General features: G+C 39.0%; 1 protein-coding gene across 1 annotated transcript in view; it reads left to right on the top strand.

Moving 5' to 3' along the window:
* The window catches only part of DNAH5 (dynein axonemal heavy chain 5), a 223,165-nt gene that overhangs the window by 102,406 nt on the left and 100,550 nt on the right, over positions 1-20,209 (top strand). The window contains exons 39-47 of the mRNA XM_059173668.1: positions 921-1,055; positions 1,884-1,991; positions 4,139-4,292; positions 9,639-9,785; positions 12,124-12,365; positions 15,291-15,467; positions 15,874-16,075; positions 17,397-17,539; positions 18,267-18,401. Of these exons, the coding sequence (XP_059029651.1) occupies positions 921-1,055; positions 1,884-1,991; positions 4,139-4,292; positions 9,639-9,785; positions 12,124-12,365; positions 15,291-15,467; positions 15,874-16,075; positions 17,397-17,539; positions 18,267-18,401 (1,443 nt within the window). The remainder of the gene's footprint in view (positions 1-920; positions 1,056-1,883; positions 1,992-4,138; positions 4,293-9,638; positions 9,786-12,123; positions 12,366-15,290; positions 15,468-15,873; positions 16,076-17,396; positions 17,540-18,266; positions 18,402-20,209) is intronic.

Raw genomic sequence — 20,209 nt, 5'->3', positions numbered from 1 at the left:
AAATATCTCTTTGAGCTCCCGCTTTCAATTACTTGGGTATATACCTAGAAGTGGGATTTCTGGATCATATGGTAGTTCTATTTTCAAATTTTTTGAGCAACTGCCATACTGTTTTCTATAGTGGTTGGTAATATATGATACCAGGGTGACCCAGTTGATTGAGGGTCTGACTCTTGATTTCAGCTCTGGTCATGATCTCAGGGTCATGGGATCAAGCCTTGCATCTAGCTTTGTGCTCAGCTTGGAGTCAGCTGGAGATTCTCTCTCTTCCTCTCCCTCTGACCCTCTCCCCACTCATACTAGCTCAATAAATAAATAAATAAATAAATAAAGTTTATAGTGGTTGGATAATTGGGTTTTAATTATTCACTTTACATATGATGAAATTTGGTGTTATTGAGCTTTTATAAATATGTATTAAGGGAATAACCAAGCTGGGGGCTTGGCTTTCTGACTTGTCCTCATTTCCCAGTTTATGTAATCCTAGAAGGTAGCTACTTTTCTTCTTCCTGAATACCTTTGTCTTTTCCCCATCATATATAAATATATATTCTCCTGGTTCAGAATTTTAGCTTTAGATACACGAGGAAATTTTTCTATGGATGCCTGATTAAGAAGAGGCTCAGGGGGACGCGGATACTTCAAGAGGAAATTTATTCCTTTCTCCCTGTCAAGATAAATTTATTAGTTCTGGCCTAAGAGCTTAAATTAATGGTCATATATGAGAGGACTCTTTTGGATAGTCTCAATTTGCTCCAAATATGTATTGATAAAAATTTATTGCTCCACCAGCTGTACAGTTTTTTCCTAAAGGAAAATTACAGTTTGTTCATTATTGTGAATAGGCCTTTTGTCAAATGTATAGTTTTCACGCATAAGTTAATGTTGAAAATAAGCCCTGTGTACCTCATGTGCTTCAGGTACATTATGATTTTGGTCTGCGGAACATTCTGTCAGTTCTGCGAACACTGGGAGCAGCCAAAAGAGCCAACCCCACAGATACGGAATCAACGATCGTCATGCGCGTTCTACGAGACATGAATCTTTCTAAACTGGTAAGATTCACAGATGGAAATGTTCCACCCACTTTAATATCAGCTAACTAAGCACAAATGAGATTTAGAAATATTTATTTAAAATACTCATTTAAAATGCTTAATTATCAGCTAAAAGCGCTGGAGAGCATAGCTTTAAATTAGACTTTTTCGGAAGTTATTTTTGCAGTAACTCGTATCTAGTATAACATACGCCTATTTCCATAGAATTGAAATGGATTTTTAAAAATCCACATGTTAAGTTTCCAAATACCTTGAAATACTTTTGGATTTTAGAGCTAAAATCTCACCTTCTTTAAAGTCTGTAGAGCCCAGCAGGAAATTATATGTAAATTTAACAAGTGTGTAATAATTTCACACTCTTTCATTTCACAGTAGAGACTGAAAATCCTTTGTTCAATATCAGCAAATCTATGCACAGGTGACAGAATGATATATTTTTCTTTCAAAATAAAAGTGTGAGGCAAATTCCAATTCATGAATTTGTTACTGTCTCTTACTTAAATTACTTTTTAAAATTCAAATTAGAAACTTGTAGGTTATATAGTAACTTTCCAAACTGGTTATTTCATGGGGAGGTTGTTCTGTAGGCAAACTTTCCCTTTATCTACTTCCTTCCTTTTCCTCTTCTTCCTCCCTTTTCTTTCCCCCCTCTCTATAAATAGCTAACTTACGGGTAGCCTGAGAAAATATTTCTCAACTTCAACGAAGATGGTATTTTATTTATTAATAGTTTTGATAAAAAAATTTGGTATGTTCAGCATTTTCAGTTTATCTGTACATCGTGCAAAAATAGTTGGTCCAGTTTCCGTTTCTTTTCTCTTTTAGATTGATGAGGACGAACCCTTATTTTTGAGTTTGATTGAAGATCTCTTCCCAAATATTCTTCTGGACAAAGCAGGTTACCCTGAACTGGAAATGGCGATTAGTAGACAGGTAATACATTTCTCAGGGCATCCAGGGCTATGTCCCTCCTGTTGGAATTTCCTGGGCGTCAGGTGGCGCTGATAGATTCCAGCTCTGTGGGTTCCAAGAACAGCGCCCAGGGCTGTGGCCAGTGTTTCAGGACAGGCTTTTCCTCACCACTGACAGAGCTCCTCCAGCCAGGGAGTCCCCCACCATCCCACAGCCACATGTTTAGCTGGCCATGTGCCCAGGGTCCCATTATTGATGGAAGCTGTTCCACACCAGATTCCGAAAGAAATATGACAAGGGAGCAGGAGGAGTGGGGCTCAGCTGGCTGCCTTGCCTGGCCCAGCTTGGCTTTTTCTGTGGCCCTGGTGTTTCCACATGGCCTTGACCTCTGACTCCTGCCCCTGAGAGTCATACACAATGATCTCATGAGGCTCCTCACCTGTCATTCTTTTCTCCCAGGCCCAGCATCACTTGCAATTTCTTCCTGGGGCCCTGGGGGGTCTACCACGTTATATGTATCATTACGGGTCCAGATTTCCCATGACACTTGATAGAGCTTTGCTTTCTTATAGTTTTCCTAGGAGTGAAAATGAACCATGTAAACCTTATGCTTCTGTATCTTTTCCTACAAGGAAGAGTTTGGGGGGAAAAAAAGTTTTATAGAAGTGGCGATTAGCTCATATTTATAAAATACATTTGAATTCTTTGAAGATATTTGTTAACAAAAATCAAATCTAGTGGATTTAGAATCCATTCTCATGGAATTTAGAATTTAGAATTTTAGAATCCAATCTAATGGAATTTGATGGATATTTTCCTTTTAAAAATAAGTATATAAAAATTTTCATCTCCAGAGCCCGTGGGTGGCCCAGTTAAGCGTCTGACTCTTGATTTTGGCTCAGGTCATGATCTTAGGGTCCTGAGATAGAGCCCTGCGTGGGCCTGTGTTCAGGAGGAGTCTGCTTGAGGTTCTGTCTTTCCCTTCACCCTCTGCTCACCCCCTAAAATAAAGAAATAAAATCTTTAAAAAAATCTTAATCTCCTGATCAGGTAAGAGTGATGATTCATTTTGCAAATGGTTTCTTCATCATATGGCTGAATTAATTGTAGCATTGTCTTAAAAACTTAGTATAAGTCACGTATAGGGTGACTAACAGCATAATTTGTAGCATATGAAAATTTGAAAAGCATAGATGTATAGCATAAAATGATACATGATTATTATCCAACAATTATTTAAGTAAAAATAAAAGCATCGTTCATAGTGTGTTTAAGCATAGCACGATAGAGCTGAGTTTCCTGGGCTCACATCCCCACTCTATAAGTAATAATCTTGGGGAAATTGCTAGGTCCCTCTGTGCCTCAGTTTCCTTCTCTGTAAAAGAAAGATATCGATAGGACTAATCTTATAGTGTTGTTATGAATATAGAACTTAGAATAGTGTTTGGCATGTTAACTTTCACGCATGTGTTGTACAGATTAAAACTACCCAGTAGATTTATAGACAGTTGGAATTTTCTATGGAATATCAGTCAACTTGGTATGCTGCAAAGTTTTTCAGTTACTAAATATCACATTTTAAATTAAAGATTCAAAATGCATATTGACATTTGAGTCTTTATTCTTAAGTTGTTCCTAGGCATATATTCAAGGATATATTAATATGAATGTATTCAATTGTTGAAGGCAAATGCAGATGTTTCTTATTGGCTTGGGATAACATTTTGAGTGTTAAATTTGCTCTTTGTCTTTGTATATATATATATTTATGCAATATATATGAAAATTTTCTATTTTAAATTAACTCCATGCCACACTTTGGGGTCGAACTGACAAGCCTGAGATCAGGCGTTACACTGACTGAGCCTTCCAGGGACCCCAGCAATATATCTTTTTTTGTGGTAAAATCCATAACATAAAATTTACCATTTAATCATTTTTAAATGTATTTTTCAGTGGCATTAAGTACATTCACATTATTGTGCAAAACATCATCACCATCCATCTTCAGAACTTCTCTCACCCTCCCAAACTGAGACTCCATGCCCATTAAACAATAGCCCCCATTCCTCTCCCCAGCCCCACTCAGTGTCTGTGCTTATCTTGAGCACAATGGTAAGTCCCAGTTGCTGTTGATATGGCCCAATATGGGGCTTTTATGTTTTCAGGTTGAAGAAGCTGGTTTAATCAACCATCCTCCTTGGAAGCTCAAAGTCATCCAGCTGTTTGAGACGCAGAGAGTGCGGCATGGGATGATGGCCCTGGGGCCCAGTGGAGCAGGAAAGACCACCTGCATCCACACCTTGATGAAAGCCATGGCCGGTAAGGGGGTGGCCACGCCCCATTGCTCTGGGCGACACATTTAAATTGTTGTGACCCATTTGAATATTCCAAGCGGTACACAAAAGTCAGACACATTAATATATTTGTATAGGAGAGAATGCTGCTTTACTGATTATTGGGTACATTTTAGAGATAACATAATAATGAACTAGAAGGGAAAAAGCTTTTTCAGCTTTATTGAGATGTAATTGACATATAACATCATGTTTAGTGTGTACAGTGTATTGACTTGGAACATTTGTATGATGCAAATGAATACCACCGTGAGGTTTGACCCCCATTTCGTTTTTGTGGTGAGAACATTTAAGATTTACTCTTCTAGCAACATTCAAGTATATGATACAGTATAATTAGCTCCAATCACTCTACCACAGTAGGCTATAATGTGCATTGGACCCCCATACCTATTGATCCTTTAGCTGGAAGTTTGTACCCACTGCCCAATATCTCCCATTTCCCTACACCTCAGATAGAGGTAACCACCATTCTACAATTTGATTTTTTTAGATTCCATATATAAGTGATACCACAAAGTATTTGTCTTTCCCTGTCTGACTTAATTCATTTAGCATGATGTTCTCAAGGTCCATCCATGTTCATTGCAAGTGACAGGATGTCCTTCTAGCTCATGATTGAGTAATAAATAAATAAATATACATATATAAAAATAAATATACGTATATATATATATATATATGTACATACACACACACCACATGTTTTTAAATCCATTCATCTATTAATGGACATTTAAATTGTTTCCATATCTTGGCTTCTGGGAATAATGTTGTGTGAAAAAATTCCTGAACAGTGACTTTACATATTGCATTGTATGTTTTACTCATGTCATTTAATTTTCACAATGATCTTGAGATGTGGCTATTACCATCCCATTTTGTACAAAAATTCAAGGCTCAAATTCAGAAATGCTCCGTGTTGCAAAGACGGTAAGTGGTAGGATTCGGAATTAATGTCAGGGTCCACTAATGAAAAGCCTAGACTTTTTCCATTATAATTTGCCACACTTTCCAGTACGACTTAATATAACCTCCCAGTACACAAAAAAATCATGGCAATTTCAATTCCTAAAATCATCCTAATCACAAACTAATTTCCTACCTAGAATCAGATGTTTTTGTGGTGAAGTTAAATGAAGGCATTTAATTTCCAGATCTCCCTAAGCCTTAGATAGCTAAGTTCCTACCCAGCGCTAGGTCATCTAAAGATAACAGGCATTGCCACATTTGTGATTATTCTTCTCTTTCCTGATTGGACATTGATATCTCTCATACTGAAAGTACTGTGTCGGCAGCTCTTGGCCATGGCAGATTTGGGTTCCAAAATGGCACAGAACTCTGGCCGTTGGAATGCGCAGACATGGTCCCACAGGGAAAAGGTGCCTGGCTGGGTTTCCAGGAAGCCCATGCAGCCCCAGTGCACCGATCTTGAGTTGGTGGTTGTGGAGACTGTTCTATATTGCTCTAGGTTCCTGCACACGTTGGACGTAGTCTAGGTATCCTCAGCGATGGGGCCCAGTGAATTCTGTACATCAATACTCCACCAGGGAGTCTCCACACTGAGAAAGAACTGTGCTTCCTGCTATCACTCACCTTGCCTAAACTGAGAACTCACACCTGCAAGACTTATCATGTGCTTTTCACGTGCTGTTAAGATTGTGTCTGGGGATTTTATAGTGCTTTGAAATGATGTGTTCTCTCAAATTATGCCTAATAATACTTTCTTGTTGGTATGTTGCTGCCTTCTGTTTACAATAAAGTACAAATGCACCTGGTAAAATGGCTTGAACAAAGGAGTTCTAAATATTAAACAACAGTGATACATTATGTATAATACGTCTAAATTATGTAACCCATATGGTATCACTGGTTTTGGAGAAGTTCTTTGCAAAGATGAATTAATCATTAGCTGTTGATTAACCTATTCTTGGTTTTAAATGTAGAGAAAATAGTCATTATTTTAAGCAATGCATTGTTTCTTGCTGAAACCACTCATTATCCCAAAGATCAAGAAGGTAATTGGGTTGAACTTATACTAGACCCACATATATTTGTTTCCTGATTCATCAAATTTCTCTAATGTTTGAGGTCCTGCTAATTTCAGTAGCAGAAATGGGAAAGCAGGCATGAAAACAAAAGGCTGTGTCTTCAAGGAACTTACAGCTTAGTGGAGTAACACAGATAGTTATTAGTCAACACAGAATTGCTATGAGGAGGTTTGGACAATTATGTTGTGAGCAGAGGCAAAGGCGATCAGAAGCTTTTCTAAGGAATGATAGGAAGGCTTACAGAGCATGTGCTAGGTTGAGTAGCATTTGGATAAAAGGCCTTCTTAGCAGAATGAAGAGCCCATGCATGTAGGGGGAACTGGAGAGAGCATGGCATACCCAGAAATTGCTTTGGTATGGATAAATGTAATTTGTGTGTGGGTGGGAGTAGGGGAGCTGTAACAGAAGCTACTGGAACCCAGTGCCTCATCCCTTTGGCCTTCCCCTGGTACAGATGTAGCTGTTGGACAGCTTCTCTCACAAATGCCAGTGGTGTCCCCTCTAACCACAGTTTGGTAACAGTGGACATTGTGCTATGAACATTGGGGAATATATGGCCCCTCTTTTCACTCCATCTCTATCTGTGGGGTAAATGCCCAGTAGTGCAATTGTTGGGTCATAGGGAAGCTCTATTTTTAATTTTTTGAGGAACCTCCACATTGTTTTCCAGAGTGGCTGCCCCAGTTTGCATTCCCACCAACAGTGTAAGAGGGTTCCCCTTTCTCCACAGCCTCTCCAACATTTGTTGTTTCTTGCTTTGTCAACTTTTTGCCATTCTAACTGGTGTAAAGTGGTATCTCAATGTGGTTTTGATTTGAATCTCCCTGATGGCTAATGATGATGAACATTTTTTCATGTGTCTGTCAGCCATTTGTATGTCTTCTTTGGAGAAGTGTCTCTTCATGTCTTCTGCCCATTTTTGATGTGAGTATCTGTTTTGTGTGTGTTGAGTTTGAGAAGTTCTTTATAGATCTTGGATATCAGCCCTTTGTCTGTAGAGTCATTTGCAAATATCTTCTCCCATTTCTTGGGTTGCCTCTTTGTTTTGTTGACTATTTGCTTTGCTGTGCAGAAGCTTTTTTTCTTGATGAAGTCCCAAAAATTCATTTTCGTTTTTGTTTCGCTTGCCTTTGAAGACATGTCTTGAAAGAAGTTGCTATGGCCAATGTCAAATAGGTTATTGCCTGTGTTCTCCTTTAGGATTTTGATGGATTCCTATTCACATTGAGGTCTTTCATCTGTTTTGAATTTATCTTTGTATATGGTGTAAGAGAATGGTCGAGTTTCATTCTTCTTTATATAGCTGTCTAGTTTTCTCAGGACCACTTATGGAACAGACTGTCCTATTTCCATTGGATATTTTAAATTAAAACGATGCAATTCTACCTACTACCATAATGAAATAATTTTTGACAGTTTTTCTTATATGGGCAACAGACCAAATCCAGTTTTTACCTATGACACTGTCATACTGTTTGAGAGTTTGCTGGCCTTTTATAAAGTGTGATTAGCTTAAAAAACAGTTTTGCTTGTCTTATGGATATCATTTATTGAAAAAGCTGAATTGTGACTCAGTTTAACTTCAACATCATAAAGTATTGCAGATAATTTCTCTGAGTCTTTTTGTGATTTCAAAAAGGAGAACTAGGGGTGCCTGGGTGGCTCAGTGGGTTAAAGCCTCTGCCTTCAGCTCAGGTCTTGGTCTCAGAGTTGTGGGATCCAGCCCTGCATCGAGTTCTCTGCTCAGCAGGGAAACTGCTTCCTCCTCTCTCTCTGCCTGCCTCTCTATATACTTGTGATCTCTGTCAAATAAATAAATAAAATCTTAAAAAAAAAAAAAAAAAAAGGAAAACTAAAGTGGTGCCTGGGTGGCTCAATTGGTTTAACATCTGCCATCAGCGAAGGTCATGATCCCAGGGTCCTGGGATCAAGTCCCAAATCCAGCTCAGTTCCTTGCTCATCAGGGAGCCTGCTTCTTTCTCTCCCTCTGCCTTTCCCCTGCTGTGTACTTTCTCTCGCTCTCTGTCAAATAAATAAATAGAAATCTTAAAAAAAAAAAAAAAGGAGAACTATGGTTTAATTTTAAATAGGCTAAAATATTTTTTATTTTTTATTTCTTATTTATTTATTTTTTAAAAGATTTTATTTATTTGTTTGACAGAAAGAGAGAGAGAAAGAGAGATCACAAACAGGCAGAGAAGCAGGCTCCCCACCGAGCAGAGAGCCTGATGAGGGGCTTGATCCCAGGACCCTGAGACCATGACCTGAGCTGAAAGCAGAGGCTTAGCCCACTGAGACACCCAGGCGCCCTGGTTTTAATATTTTTTAAGGATTTATTTGTTTATGTAAGAGAGGGAGAGTGAGGATGAGAGAGTGAGAGAGCAGGGAGGGGCAGGAGGTGGGGATGGAGCAGAGGGAGAGAAGCAGACTCCCCACTGAGTGGGTAACCCCTCAGAGCTCATGTGGGACTTGATCTCCTGACCCTGACATCATGATCTGAGCAGAAATCAAGAGCTGAACGCTTAACTGGCTGAGCCACCCAAGTGCCCTAGTTTTAAAGGGTTTTTAACACCTTTTTCACAGTGCATGGGTATGTATGCTTGCCTGTGTTCACCAATCTTTCATGTGATATGTAATATTTTAGCATCCATTTTTATGATTTTTTACTTTAAACCTTATTCTTCACCTTTCTGCTTATTAACTACAGTCCCTTATGTACAGTGGGTGCATTCAGAGTAGTTTTAGGGTTTGGAGGATCAAAGACATTTTTCTGAGGTCAGCCACAAAGAAGAAGTCCTCGATTCTTGCAGGATTAGTTTAATGGACTTTTCCTAAATGAGCAAGAACACATCTCAGCAAATCGAAGCCAGTAATGGAGAGAATGAGGCATCTTCTGGGTGACATTTCTGGGAGTAGACTTAATCTGGTATACCATAAATCAGATTTCTGAGCTGTGAAATTTGAAAGATTTCCAGGTCATATTAATTTGTTCATTAGTGCCAATGTGGTATCTTTCCCCCCTTATGTTTCCTGTAATTTTCTTCTACATAAGGATAAAAACAAAAGTAGACTAGTCCATAAAATATGACAGTGTTAATTATGATAACTTGGAATGCAGTAAGACATATATTCTCTGTGTAATTTTGCCTTTTCGTATTTTGAACACCCGCTGATGGTATATTGCAAATTAGTTCAGTGCTACCTAAAGGATGGTTCACTCTACATGTGAGTCATTTAAAATCTGGATTTACTTGGTACAGATTGTGGAAAGCCACACCGGGAACTGAGGATGAATCCTAAAGCGATTACGGCCCCACAGATGTTTGGTCGGCTTGACGTGGCCACGAACGACTGGACTGATGGGATATTTTCAACCCTTTGGAGGAAAACACTGAGGGCTAAGAAAGGTAGAAGATGAAGTATTATTTTTGACATGTCCTTCTAAATAAAATCCTTGGTCCCTATTTAGAATTAGTAGAACATGTTCTCCATATAATATCTGAGCCAAGACTAAGAAGTCCTAAATCAGTGTATTTGATTAGGGTATTTTAAATCCCCCTCGCTCACCTTTTTTCTTTGTTGTTGTTACAAGGGGAATTATTTTCCTTTTGAATAAATATTTCCGTTTCCCTGTGGTATCTTAGAATAAAAGAGAAAGAAAAAGCTGTTAAGGAAAATTGATGGTGTTGAATAAAGTGATTTTACTATAACTATTTCACTGAATCATTTAAAAATGTTACTTTTATTTAAGTCTAGGCTATTTTTAGAAGACTGATTCTCCTATAAAATCACAGGAGGAAAGGGTCTTCTTTGGGAAGACGATTACATATACCAAAAATGAAGTTTATATTGAACTAAGAAATTATTCTGTTTAGGTATACCCTGGTGTTTGGTTGTCCTGTGAACCAACTGGTTAAAGGCTATTGGTTCACTCTGAATTTTTGCTTACTTGTGGAGTCTGGAAATTGAGCCCATTGTTCCTACAATATAAGCTCAGATGGAAGAGGTGACATTAACTCTGCTCTCATCATGCTTTCTCACTCCCGAATAAGGAGGAGAAAGGCGTAGTGAATGCACTTGAAGAGAGAAATAAGGATCTAGGAGAAGGACAAGATACTGGAGCTATTTCTTCAGGAACACTTTCTACTGATAAATGTTTAATGTGATGACATCCAAGTTCTAAGGGAATGGAGCTAATCAACCTAAAATCTGTTGTAGAAGAGACATGAAAACTTGGGATTTCAAAAGTGTGTTCATATTTGGAATTATTGCTTTACTGGAAATCAAATTTTGTTTCTGACCTTGTTTCAATAGTCCCGTGTAAACAAGACCCAGTGCCCGGTGCTCCCAAGAATGGGAGCTCAGAGAGGTGGTTTTTTCCCTCCTTAAAGAGGGCAACATGCTTTTTCTAAATTCAGGTCCAATGAGCATAATGAAGATTTTCAGAGCAGTTGATTTGGCATTGATTATATTATAGGTTTTACACAGTAAATAAAAACTAGAGTTGCAAACTTGATCATGGTGTCAATAAAGAGAAACTAGAGACTAGGTGAGTAAGAGGAACTATTAAACCAAATTCCTCAATTTATCATGGCCTTGTCATTGACCATTCTGCTGATGCTTGTCACTTTCTTTATTTCCAAATATCTCCATACATGACTCCCATTAGGTTTTGTCCCCAGTGGTCCTCCAAAATGACTCTTTCAAGGCCACTCAGATATAAATGGTCAGTTCTCAGGCTAGTCTGGCTCCCATAGTACCTAGCACGGTTGATTACTCCCCTTCTTGAAACTCTTCCCTTGCTTGGATTCAGGGAAACTTTACCTGTTGGCTCTCCTTCTACTTCTGCCTCATAAGGGGTCTGACAGGGAGAGAAACCAGCAAAGGAGACACTACCAGAAGTCTCAACATCGAAGTGGCTCTGTCCTCAGACCTCCTGTTTCTGTCTACTTTTACTATCTAGAAAAAACCATACCTAGTCTATGGTTTTAAATGTTATCTCTAAGCTGGTGGCTTCTACATGTTCATCTTCAACCCTGACCTCTCCCTTGGACCTCTAGCTCAATGACACTATGGGATGTCTGTGGGACATCTCCAATGTAAGACATGCAAGCAAGAGTTGATTCTGTGGTTCTGCCAGTCCTTCTGACTGTACTCACATTCTACTCCTTCATCTCTTCTTGCTTACTAGTTTCAACTTCTTGCTCTTCCTGGGACACCCTACGCTTGCTTGCACTTACTTTGAGACCATTGCATTTGCTATTCCTACTATCTGGAAGATTCTACCTCTAGATCTTTCCATCAATTCATTCTCCTGAAATATTTTATTGACTGCCTTGTCTAAAGCAATGCCCCATCCTCTTGACCTTCTTAATTTTTCTTATCTTGCATATTTCTTTGCTTATTGGTTTATCATCTCCATCCCTTAGAATGTAAGCTTTGTGAAAGCAAGACATTGTCTTATTTACCATGATGTCCCCAGACTCTAGGACAGTGCTGATATATAGGAAGTGCTCAATGAATATTTGTTCAATGAACAAATGACTATTTGCTTTGATTATGTGCTTGAACAATTGGTATATAAAGAACTGGAAAAGTCCTATAGGATAAAATAAGATAATCATGTCTATCAAAGTTTAATGACAATTACATTAAGTTATAGTACTTATTCAAGTATAATAGCTATGGGTCTATGTATATCTGTGTCTGTATGCTTTCCCCCCCACCTTTGGTGGAATATTCTAGGCGAGCATATCTGGATAGTTCTTGATGGTCCAGTTGATGCCATTTGGATTGAAAATCTGAATTCTGTTTTGGATGATAACAAAACTCTAACCCTTGCGAATGGCGATCGGATTCCCATGGCTCCCAACTGCAAGATCATTTTTGAACCCCATAACATTGACAATGCTTCACCTGCTACTGTCTCAAGAAATGGAATGGTTTTCATGAGTTCATCTATCCTCGATTGGAGTCCTATTCTTGAGGTATGAGTGGAGTCTGTCTTTTGTGCACTGAGAGAGGAAAGAAGATCTTTAGCATTTGTGTAGAGCGCGTTTCTGTAGAGTGCATTCCTATAGAGTGCGTTCCTGTAGAGCACGTGCTAATTTTTCTGCAGACCTGGGGTGTTGTTGCATCCCATCGCTGTTGTTTTTGGCAGCTCCTTGTCTGCTCCAGGACCTTGGAACCCTGACTGTCCCTTACAGCTTCCTTTAGCATTCTGGTGTCTGCAGGGATCTTCTCATCTCTGTGGACCTATGATTTCCACGGTGCGTTGTGGAGTAATTGCCAGCCATCACTGAATCAATAATCCCGCCAAACTGTGAATAAGTAAAATTTGATTTGATCACTTTGGGACTTCATGACATTCTAAAAAATACTCAGTCACATAAAGTTTGGGAGCAATCATCTTAGAATATCAGCTTGAAGAAAACAATTTATTAAAATTCCATCTAAGGGAAAAATTACATACAAGCAACTTCTTTGAGATCTACTAGTCATTGATTTTAGGTTTGTTCTTGGAAATAATATTTTGGATAGTATCTCCAGTTCATGAAAAGGTATATTATTTTCTTATCACCAATACATCCTAGAGTATATTGATTATAATCAGATTATAGTTAAATGACTTGCACACTTAGATATTTTAAATGTTATAAGGCAAAATGCTTATTAGACAAGACAGATGTGAAATCTTTTTTGACATTGTTGGTGAAATTTATTATTTTATTTACATAATTTTTTTGGAGAAGATTTTGATTGAAAACTTACAAAATCATAATTTAATTAAGTAGATGTTTGCTTTATATTGTCATTGTTTTGTGCTTCTCTTTCTCTATGAATATATACTAGCTTTTAATAATATCTTCTCAAAATTTACAGAAACCTGGTTGGCAAAATGGTTTAGGTTTGGTAAAATGTGAAGATATGAGAAAAGAGGGGATTATAGAGAAAAATGATACTTATATATAATTGGATATGTCACTAAACATGCTTCTAAAGATTTAAGATTTCACAATCAAATTATCTGCCCATTAAGGAGAATACAGGGCAAGGGTTCTGACCCCTGGCTTTGCAAGAATAATCATCATCGACAGTTCTTTAAAATACAGCTGAAGGGATCATACCCCAGTTCTACCAAATTAGAATCTCAGGGTGGGGGAATGTGGTGGGGGGAGGTTCAGGAACTGGTTTGATTTTGCTTTTGTTTTTAAAAGCACCATAATAGGTCCAGATTTGGTAACTACAGGTACAGCAGCAAGCTCCAAGTAGAAAAGTATTTCTGTGATTTTCCCCAAATATTCACATTCACAAAGGCTTTTAAAGAATACTTTTATATGAGTAGCTAATGAATATTTAGGCTTTTCTATTTATGCAGGAAGCTTCTATTATGTTCTATGTTGAGGCTGAATAAGGTTCCTACATTAAAGCTACATTTACTGGGGACACCTGGGTGGCTCAGTGGGTTGGGCCTCTGCTTTCCGCTCAGGTCATGATCTCAGGGTCCTGGGGTTGAGCCCCAAGTCGGGCTCTCAGCTCAGCGGGGAGTCTGCTTCCCCCTCTCTGCCTGCCTCTCTGCCTACTTGTGATCTCTGTCTGTCAAATAAGTAAAATCTTTAAAAAAAAAAAAAAAGCTATACTTACTGAAGTGGGTTTTTTTTTTGTTTTTTGTTTTTTTTTTTAAAGTAGGCTCCATACCCAGCGTGGAGCCCAACATAGGGCTTGACCTCACATCCCTGAGATCAAAACCCGAGCTGAGATCAACAGTCGGACACGCAACTGACTAAGTCACCCATGCGCCCCTTACCTAGTTTTTTATATGTATTTATTTATTTATTTATTTTTTGGTGGCTCCAATTTTGAAAGTTTATTTTGCTTTTTTTTTTTTTGATGAAGTGTTCAATGATTCATTATTTGCTTATAACACCCAGTGCTCACCTTAAATAATGCAGTTTCTTTTCACGAACGCTTAGCAAGAAGCAAGACTGACAAAGAATCAGACTGGAAATGTTGAGAGTGATCCAAGGCAGCTCCGAGGAAGTTATTAGAGGCAGATGGGTGGGAATCTTCTGCTCCTGGGAGCTAAGCTGATAACTTGACCCTGTGTTATGACATTGTTTTTGGTTCCATCAACTTAAAGTACTACTTTCTGTTTTTGTGGCTGTGGCACCCTGGTAAATTCATGAACTGATGAATAATTTGGAATCAACATTTTATTGCTTCTGTGTCTAAGAATGAGCCGATTTCTTGAGGCTGAAGGAACTTGCTTCAGCTTCAGAGAATATTTTGTGTCAGTGGTATTTTGTTAGAAATCACACACACCTTTCTAATAGTGGGTACACTAAATGACTCATTTCTCCATTTTCTGGAGTATTCTTGGGTATTTTTCTACATTGGTTATTAAGTTAGAAGACATAAAAGGAAACAACTAACTTGATAAATCCTTCTCCCTATTTAAAACAATGTGGGTGTGGATTTCCTTTGTTTTTTTTATTCCTTTTTCTTTTCTTAAATTATTTCCCCATAAATGCCTCCTTATTTTGTTCTAGAATACTTTAATTAAGAGCTTAAGACTTTTTCTCCCTCTTCACCTGAGCACACACATAGGGAGGTAACAGAACGTGTGTGTCTGAATGCTGGCCTTGACACCCACCAGCTATGGGATCCTGGACACATTACTTCAACTCTTTGGGTCTTGGTTTTCTCATCTGTAAAAAGAAGATAAGAATAATGCCTACCTCAAGTGTTATCTTGAGTATTAAACAATCTAATGAATGAAAGCACGGTTAGCGAGGCCTGACATCCTGTATGCCCTATTATCATTAATTAATATTTAAAAAATTATTGTTGCAAATGGACATTCTCTTGGTATGCTAATAAACTTATTAATGCATTAATCTGTCAATAAACAGGGTTTCCTTAAGAAACGCTCGCCTCAAGAAGCTGAAATTCTTCGTCAGCTCTACGGCAAGTCCTTCCCTGGCCTCTACCGCTTCAGTATCCAGAACTTAGAATACAAGATGGAGATCCTTGAGGCTTTTGTAATCATGCAGAGCATTAACATGCTTCAAGGGCTGATCCCTCCAAAGGTAAATTGTTCAACTTTCTAGAAATTTCTCTCTTAGAGCCATGTTGTGCAGAAAGTACAATATTTGAAATTGGCTCTGTTAGACCCGTGGTTGGGGGATGTTTTAAACATGCACATGCATCTTCTGCATTTTTCTCATTTCTTTTTTCACCAAGGAAGCCATTGCTCTGTAATTTAGTGGCAAGTTCACTGTCATCTAATAAGCATCCAGATTTATTGTGGAGACTGGCGTGGTATTCCTTGAGATCCATTCTGTATTTGCTCCCCGTTTCATTCATCTTTCCCTTGTTCTGATCTTGGAGAAAACTGTTGTCCATTTTACATATTTGTTATTTTCATTGAAACCTCAAAGTAAAACGTTAGTTGGAGAATCAAGCATTAAAACAAAATTTTTCTTTCATACTCAGGAGCAAGGTGTGGAGGTTACCCCCGAGCACCTGGGGAGACTATACGTCTTTTCCCTGATGTGGAGCATCGGCGCCCTGTTGGAGCCGGAGGGCCGGCGCCGGGTGGAGCACTGGCTACGCTCTCAGGAAGGGCTGACCTTGGATTTGCCACCTCCGCAGGGGACAGAGGACAGCATGTTTGACTATTATGTCTCATCCACTGGTGAGGGTCCTTGCTTCCGCGGCCTCATACACAACACATGGGAACAGTTTTTTCCCCCCCACAGGCTAATATTTACATAAATTTTATTTTTCTAAATGTGAGTTAAAACACTTGGCTGTAAAATTAAAATGGAAATTTTCATGTGTGAAGAAACCTAATTGTTCCTTTTTTGAAATTGTATTTCACTTGTGTTCCAAATGCACATCTTCCCCTTGTTAAGTATATTGTTTACTGAACTTTTAATGAAGTAAAAACAAACTAAGAGGGTGCCTGGGTGGCTCAGTGGGTTAAGCATCTACCTCTTGATTTCAGCTCAAGTCATGATCTCAGGGTTCTGGGATCCAGCCCCTAGCTCGCTCCTCGCTCAGCGGGAAGTCTGCTTGAAGATTCTCCCTCTCCCTGTCCCTCTGCTCTATCCCCCCAGTCATGCTAACTCTCTCTTTCTAAAATGGATAAATAAATCTAAAAAAAAAAGACAAATTAGAGAAAAATCTCTAAATCAGATCTGTTGCAATCATGTATATAATCAGTAGTTACATAAAAATTACAAAATGTGAAGTATGTTTTTACAAATATGTGTGTTCATCTGTACATGCTTAACTATATATCTATTCATATATTCTTCTAGTTTACTTAATGTGCCTACATATATATAAAGTACATACTACTAAGTGTATATATGTATATATATATATATATACACGCACACGCACACATAAACACACACTATTTATATATTTTCTATTTTTGGTTTATAATTAAGAAAGCGTATAATGTAAAAAAACAAAAAAAGTATATAATGTGGGGCACCTGGGTGGCTCAGTCACTATGTGTCTGCCTTTGGCTCAGGTCATGATCCCGGGACCCTGCTTGGCAGGGAGCCTCTCTCTCCCTCTCCCACTTCCCCGACTTGTGTTCCCTCTCTTGCTGTCTCCCTCTCTGTCAAATAAATAAAATCTTCTTAAAAAATGTAATGAAAACGTGAGATTAGATATTTTAAATGGCTTTAGGCACATACTACTATCACTGCTTTCTTCATGTTTATATAGACATTATTGAAGACTGACATATTTAAAAAGAAAATTACAGGATATTTTTTTTTTCCTTAACATTTCCTAATAATACCACTTTGGAATTGTTCCTTGGGGAATTTTCACTTGGCTAACACATTTCACTACCACTTAGACCTATGGTTCTAATGCTCTTCATTCCATGGAGCGTTTTTGAAACCTTCATGAGACGTCAGGGGCGTCTGCCTGTTCTAGGTCAGAATTCAGGTGTTCGTAGGCATGAAGACGCGCGTGTTCTCTGCTCGTCTCAGGTGAATGGAGGCACTGGAGCACGTGTACTGAGGAGTATGTGTATCCGTCTGACGTCACCCCAGAATATGGCTCCATCCTGGTGCCCAATGTCGACAACATGAGGACCGACTTTCTAATTAAAACCATCGCCAAACAGGGCAAGGTGCGGCTCCTTAACTTTCACTGACAGTAGCATATTTTAAAATGTCTCTTGAAAACACCAGGCCTCTCGCCTTAATCTTGGAGTGTTTGGTTTGCTGTTCAAGTAAGTGTAAGTATTACCCAAATTAGTATATTCTTTTATTATTAGTGTTAAGAGTGGAGTAGTTCCGACGCATGATCAAGTAATTATTTCTCACATACTGGTTGAGAGAAAGCCGACTTTGACTTGTTTTTTCCAAGGAGAAATCCTTCTCTTCTGATGACTCTGTTAGTTTGCTGGGGCTGCCATCACAAACCACCACAGGCTGAGGGGTTTAAACAACAGACATTCTTTTCCCCCAGTTCTGGAGGTCTGGAGCCCAAGACGGAAGGTGCCGACAGGTTTGATTTCTGCTGTGGCCTCTGTCCTTGGCTTGCAGGTGGCTATCTTTCCACTGTGTCCCATGCTCTTTACCCGTGTGACTCCCTCCATGCTGTTGCTTTGTGTATGTGCATCTGGATTTCCTCCTCTTCCCTGGATCCCAGTTAGATTGAACGAGGGCCCACCCGAATGGCCTCACTGTCACCTGATCATCTCTTTGAAGATCCTATTTCCAGATACAGTCACATTCTGAAGTACCGGGTGTTAGGGCCTCAACATGGGGGTTTGGGGCGTTGGGGGAGCCCACAGTTGAGCTCATACTCCTTGTATTGCATTCCTTGGATTTCTTTCTCAACGTCTCTTTCAGGCCGTGCTGCTGATTGGTGAACAAGGAACAGCCAAAACTGTCATTATCAAAGGGTTTATGTCAAAGTATGATTCTGAAAGTCACATGATCAAGAGTCTGAATTTTTCTTCTGCAACCACCCCATTGATGTTTCAGGTACTGGCTCTTTGGTGTCACCATGAAGACCAAATGTGTGATCAGCTGTAGTAGCTCAGCTCTCCTCACTATTCTGTGTGTGCCCGTGAGCTTCATCTGCACTTTCCCAGTGGTGATAAATCCCCTGCGTATACCCTCCATTCTTCACCTGCAGCAGAATATCTCCCTCATCGGATTATACTGTATAATCGTAAATTGTGGAGATGTAAGAAGCTTATCTAGGGTGTTAAAAGCCTCAGTAGTGTTTAAAATATCTAGCAAATCCTGTGAACATGTAAAATCCTAAACTAAAAAGAGTATCATTTATTCCTGCATCCAAACTTGCCTGCTGTCCCTAATACCTGCTTTTCTGTGGGCGATAGTATTATTCTAGGCTTTAGGCTAGACACATGGGTCTCTATTGAATCAAGGGCTGTTGATGTGGCTAAAGAAATACTTTCCATGTCTCATTTCTTCTCTTCATTCTTCTTGTAGACCTCTGCATAATTCACATCCTCATGATCCACACCAGGGAATGAGCCCAGAAAGACCGCCAGCTGGTCCAGTCTGATTCTCTTCCAGTCTTGCTTTCATTCCTCTTCCAATCTATGGTTCTGGTATTTCCAATTCATCTTGTTGTTCCCTGACTGAACATTTGACAAAGGCTCCTATCAATATTGCAGGAATAAATCTCGAGTTATTGCATTGACAGTTTTACCCTATCATATCATTGGGGAGTAACAGAAAAAAAATTCTCACAAATTTCCTTTGCTTTTGTCAGTGGAACTGCCAAGCATGACCTGGGTTTGCAGTGGTGGTCTGGTTGTTTGCTCTTATTTCCATGTTGTCTAAGACCCTCCTGACTCTGGGGGAGGGAATCCTGTGTGTCCCCTCATGCTTCAGTTGTTTTCGAATCATCTCTCATGTCTGCTAGAACATTAATAACACATTTATAAAAAGAACACATTTCTTAACATTGAAAATGGAAGGGAAATTTTAGGAGAATCCCAACCCAAAGAACTTGGCTCTTGTCTAACTTTGTTGTTCTTTAGCTGTTGGAATTAAAATATCAAAGAGCTGTGAAAATTGTTGATGGCATGGCTAAATCATGACTTTGTATCGTTTAATGTGATTGGTGACTGTGGAGTGCCAAAAAACTAAGACCATTGATTAAGTTTCTAAATAAGACTGTCAACTATATTATGCTCCTCTGTTAGAGATGCAATTTCCAATACCGGCTGGCCTTCTAGCAGATGAATGCCATTGACAGTGTGGTGATGGGAAGGAAGGTGTGAATGGAAGGTCAGCCACAGATTGCAAAGACTCAGCTGTGGTATTTTTGTGTTTGGGGAATAGCACATTAAATTACCCTAAGCTGGCAGGATGCTAACATTTTACACATTCCTTTGTTACTAACATTAGCCACTTTCCCTCAATATTGTTTTACATTAAAAGAACTTTTGTTAGTTTTACTTTAGGAGAACATCCTCTTAAGGTTGTAATTTTAACTTTATTGGTCAATGCAGGTTTTAAAACCTTAAATCAAAGTGTGACTTTTTTTCCCCATTATGTGGGGTAATTTTTTAGCTATTCACGTTTCTTGAGCCTAGATTATGTCTTTAGCATTGTAGTGCAATCCTGGCAGTAACTGCCTGGACCTACTAAAGACTTCACAGGTGAGGGGTTCAGTCCCGACAAGCCCTCTCTCACTTCAGATATCTGTCACGTGTCTGGGTTTCCTGGCCACCAGTACTTCTGAAGAACTGGCTAGAGATTCAGGGATTCCTATGACTTGCGGTTTCCATAATTCACCAGAATGACTCTCAGAA

The sequence above is a fragment of the Mustela lutreola genome, chromosome 5 (assembly GCF_030435805.1).
Source record: "Mustela lutreola isolate mMusLut2 chromosome 5, mMusLut2.pri, whole genome shotgun sequence".
Lineage (NCBI taxonomy): Eukaryota > Metazoa > Chordata > Mammalia > Carnivora > Mustelidae > Mustela > Mustela lutreola.
Note: the sequence above shows the minus strand (reverse complement) of the source record. Positions and strands in the feature narration are given on the sequence as shown.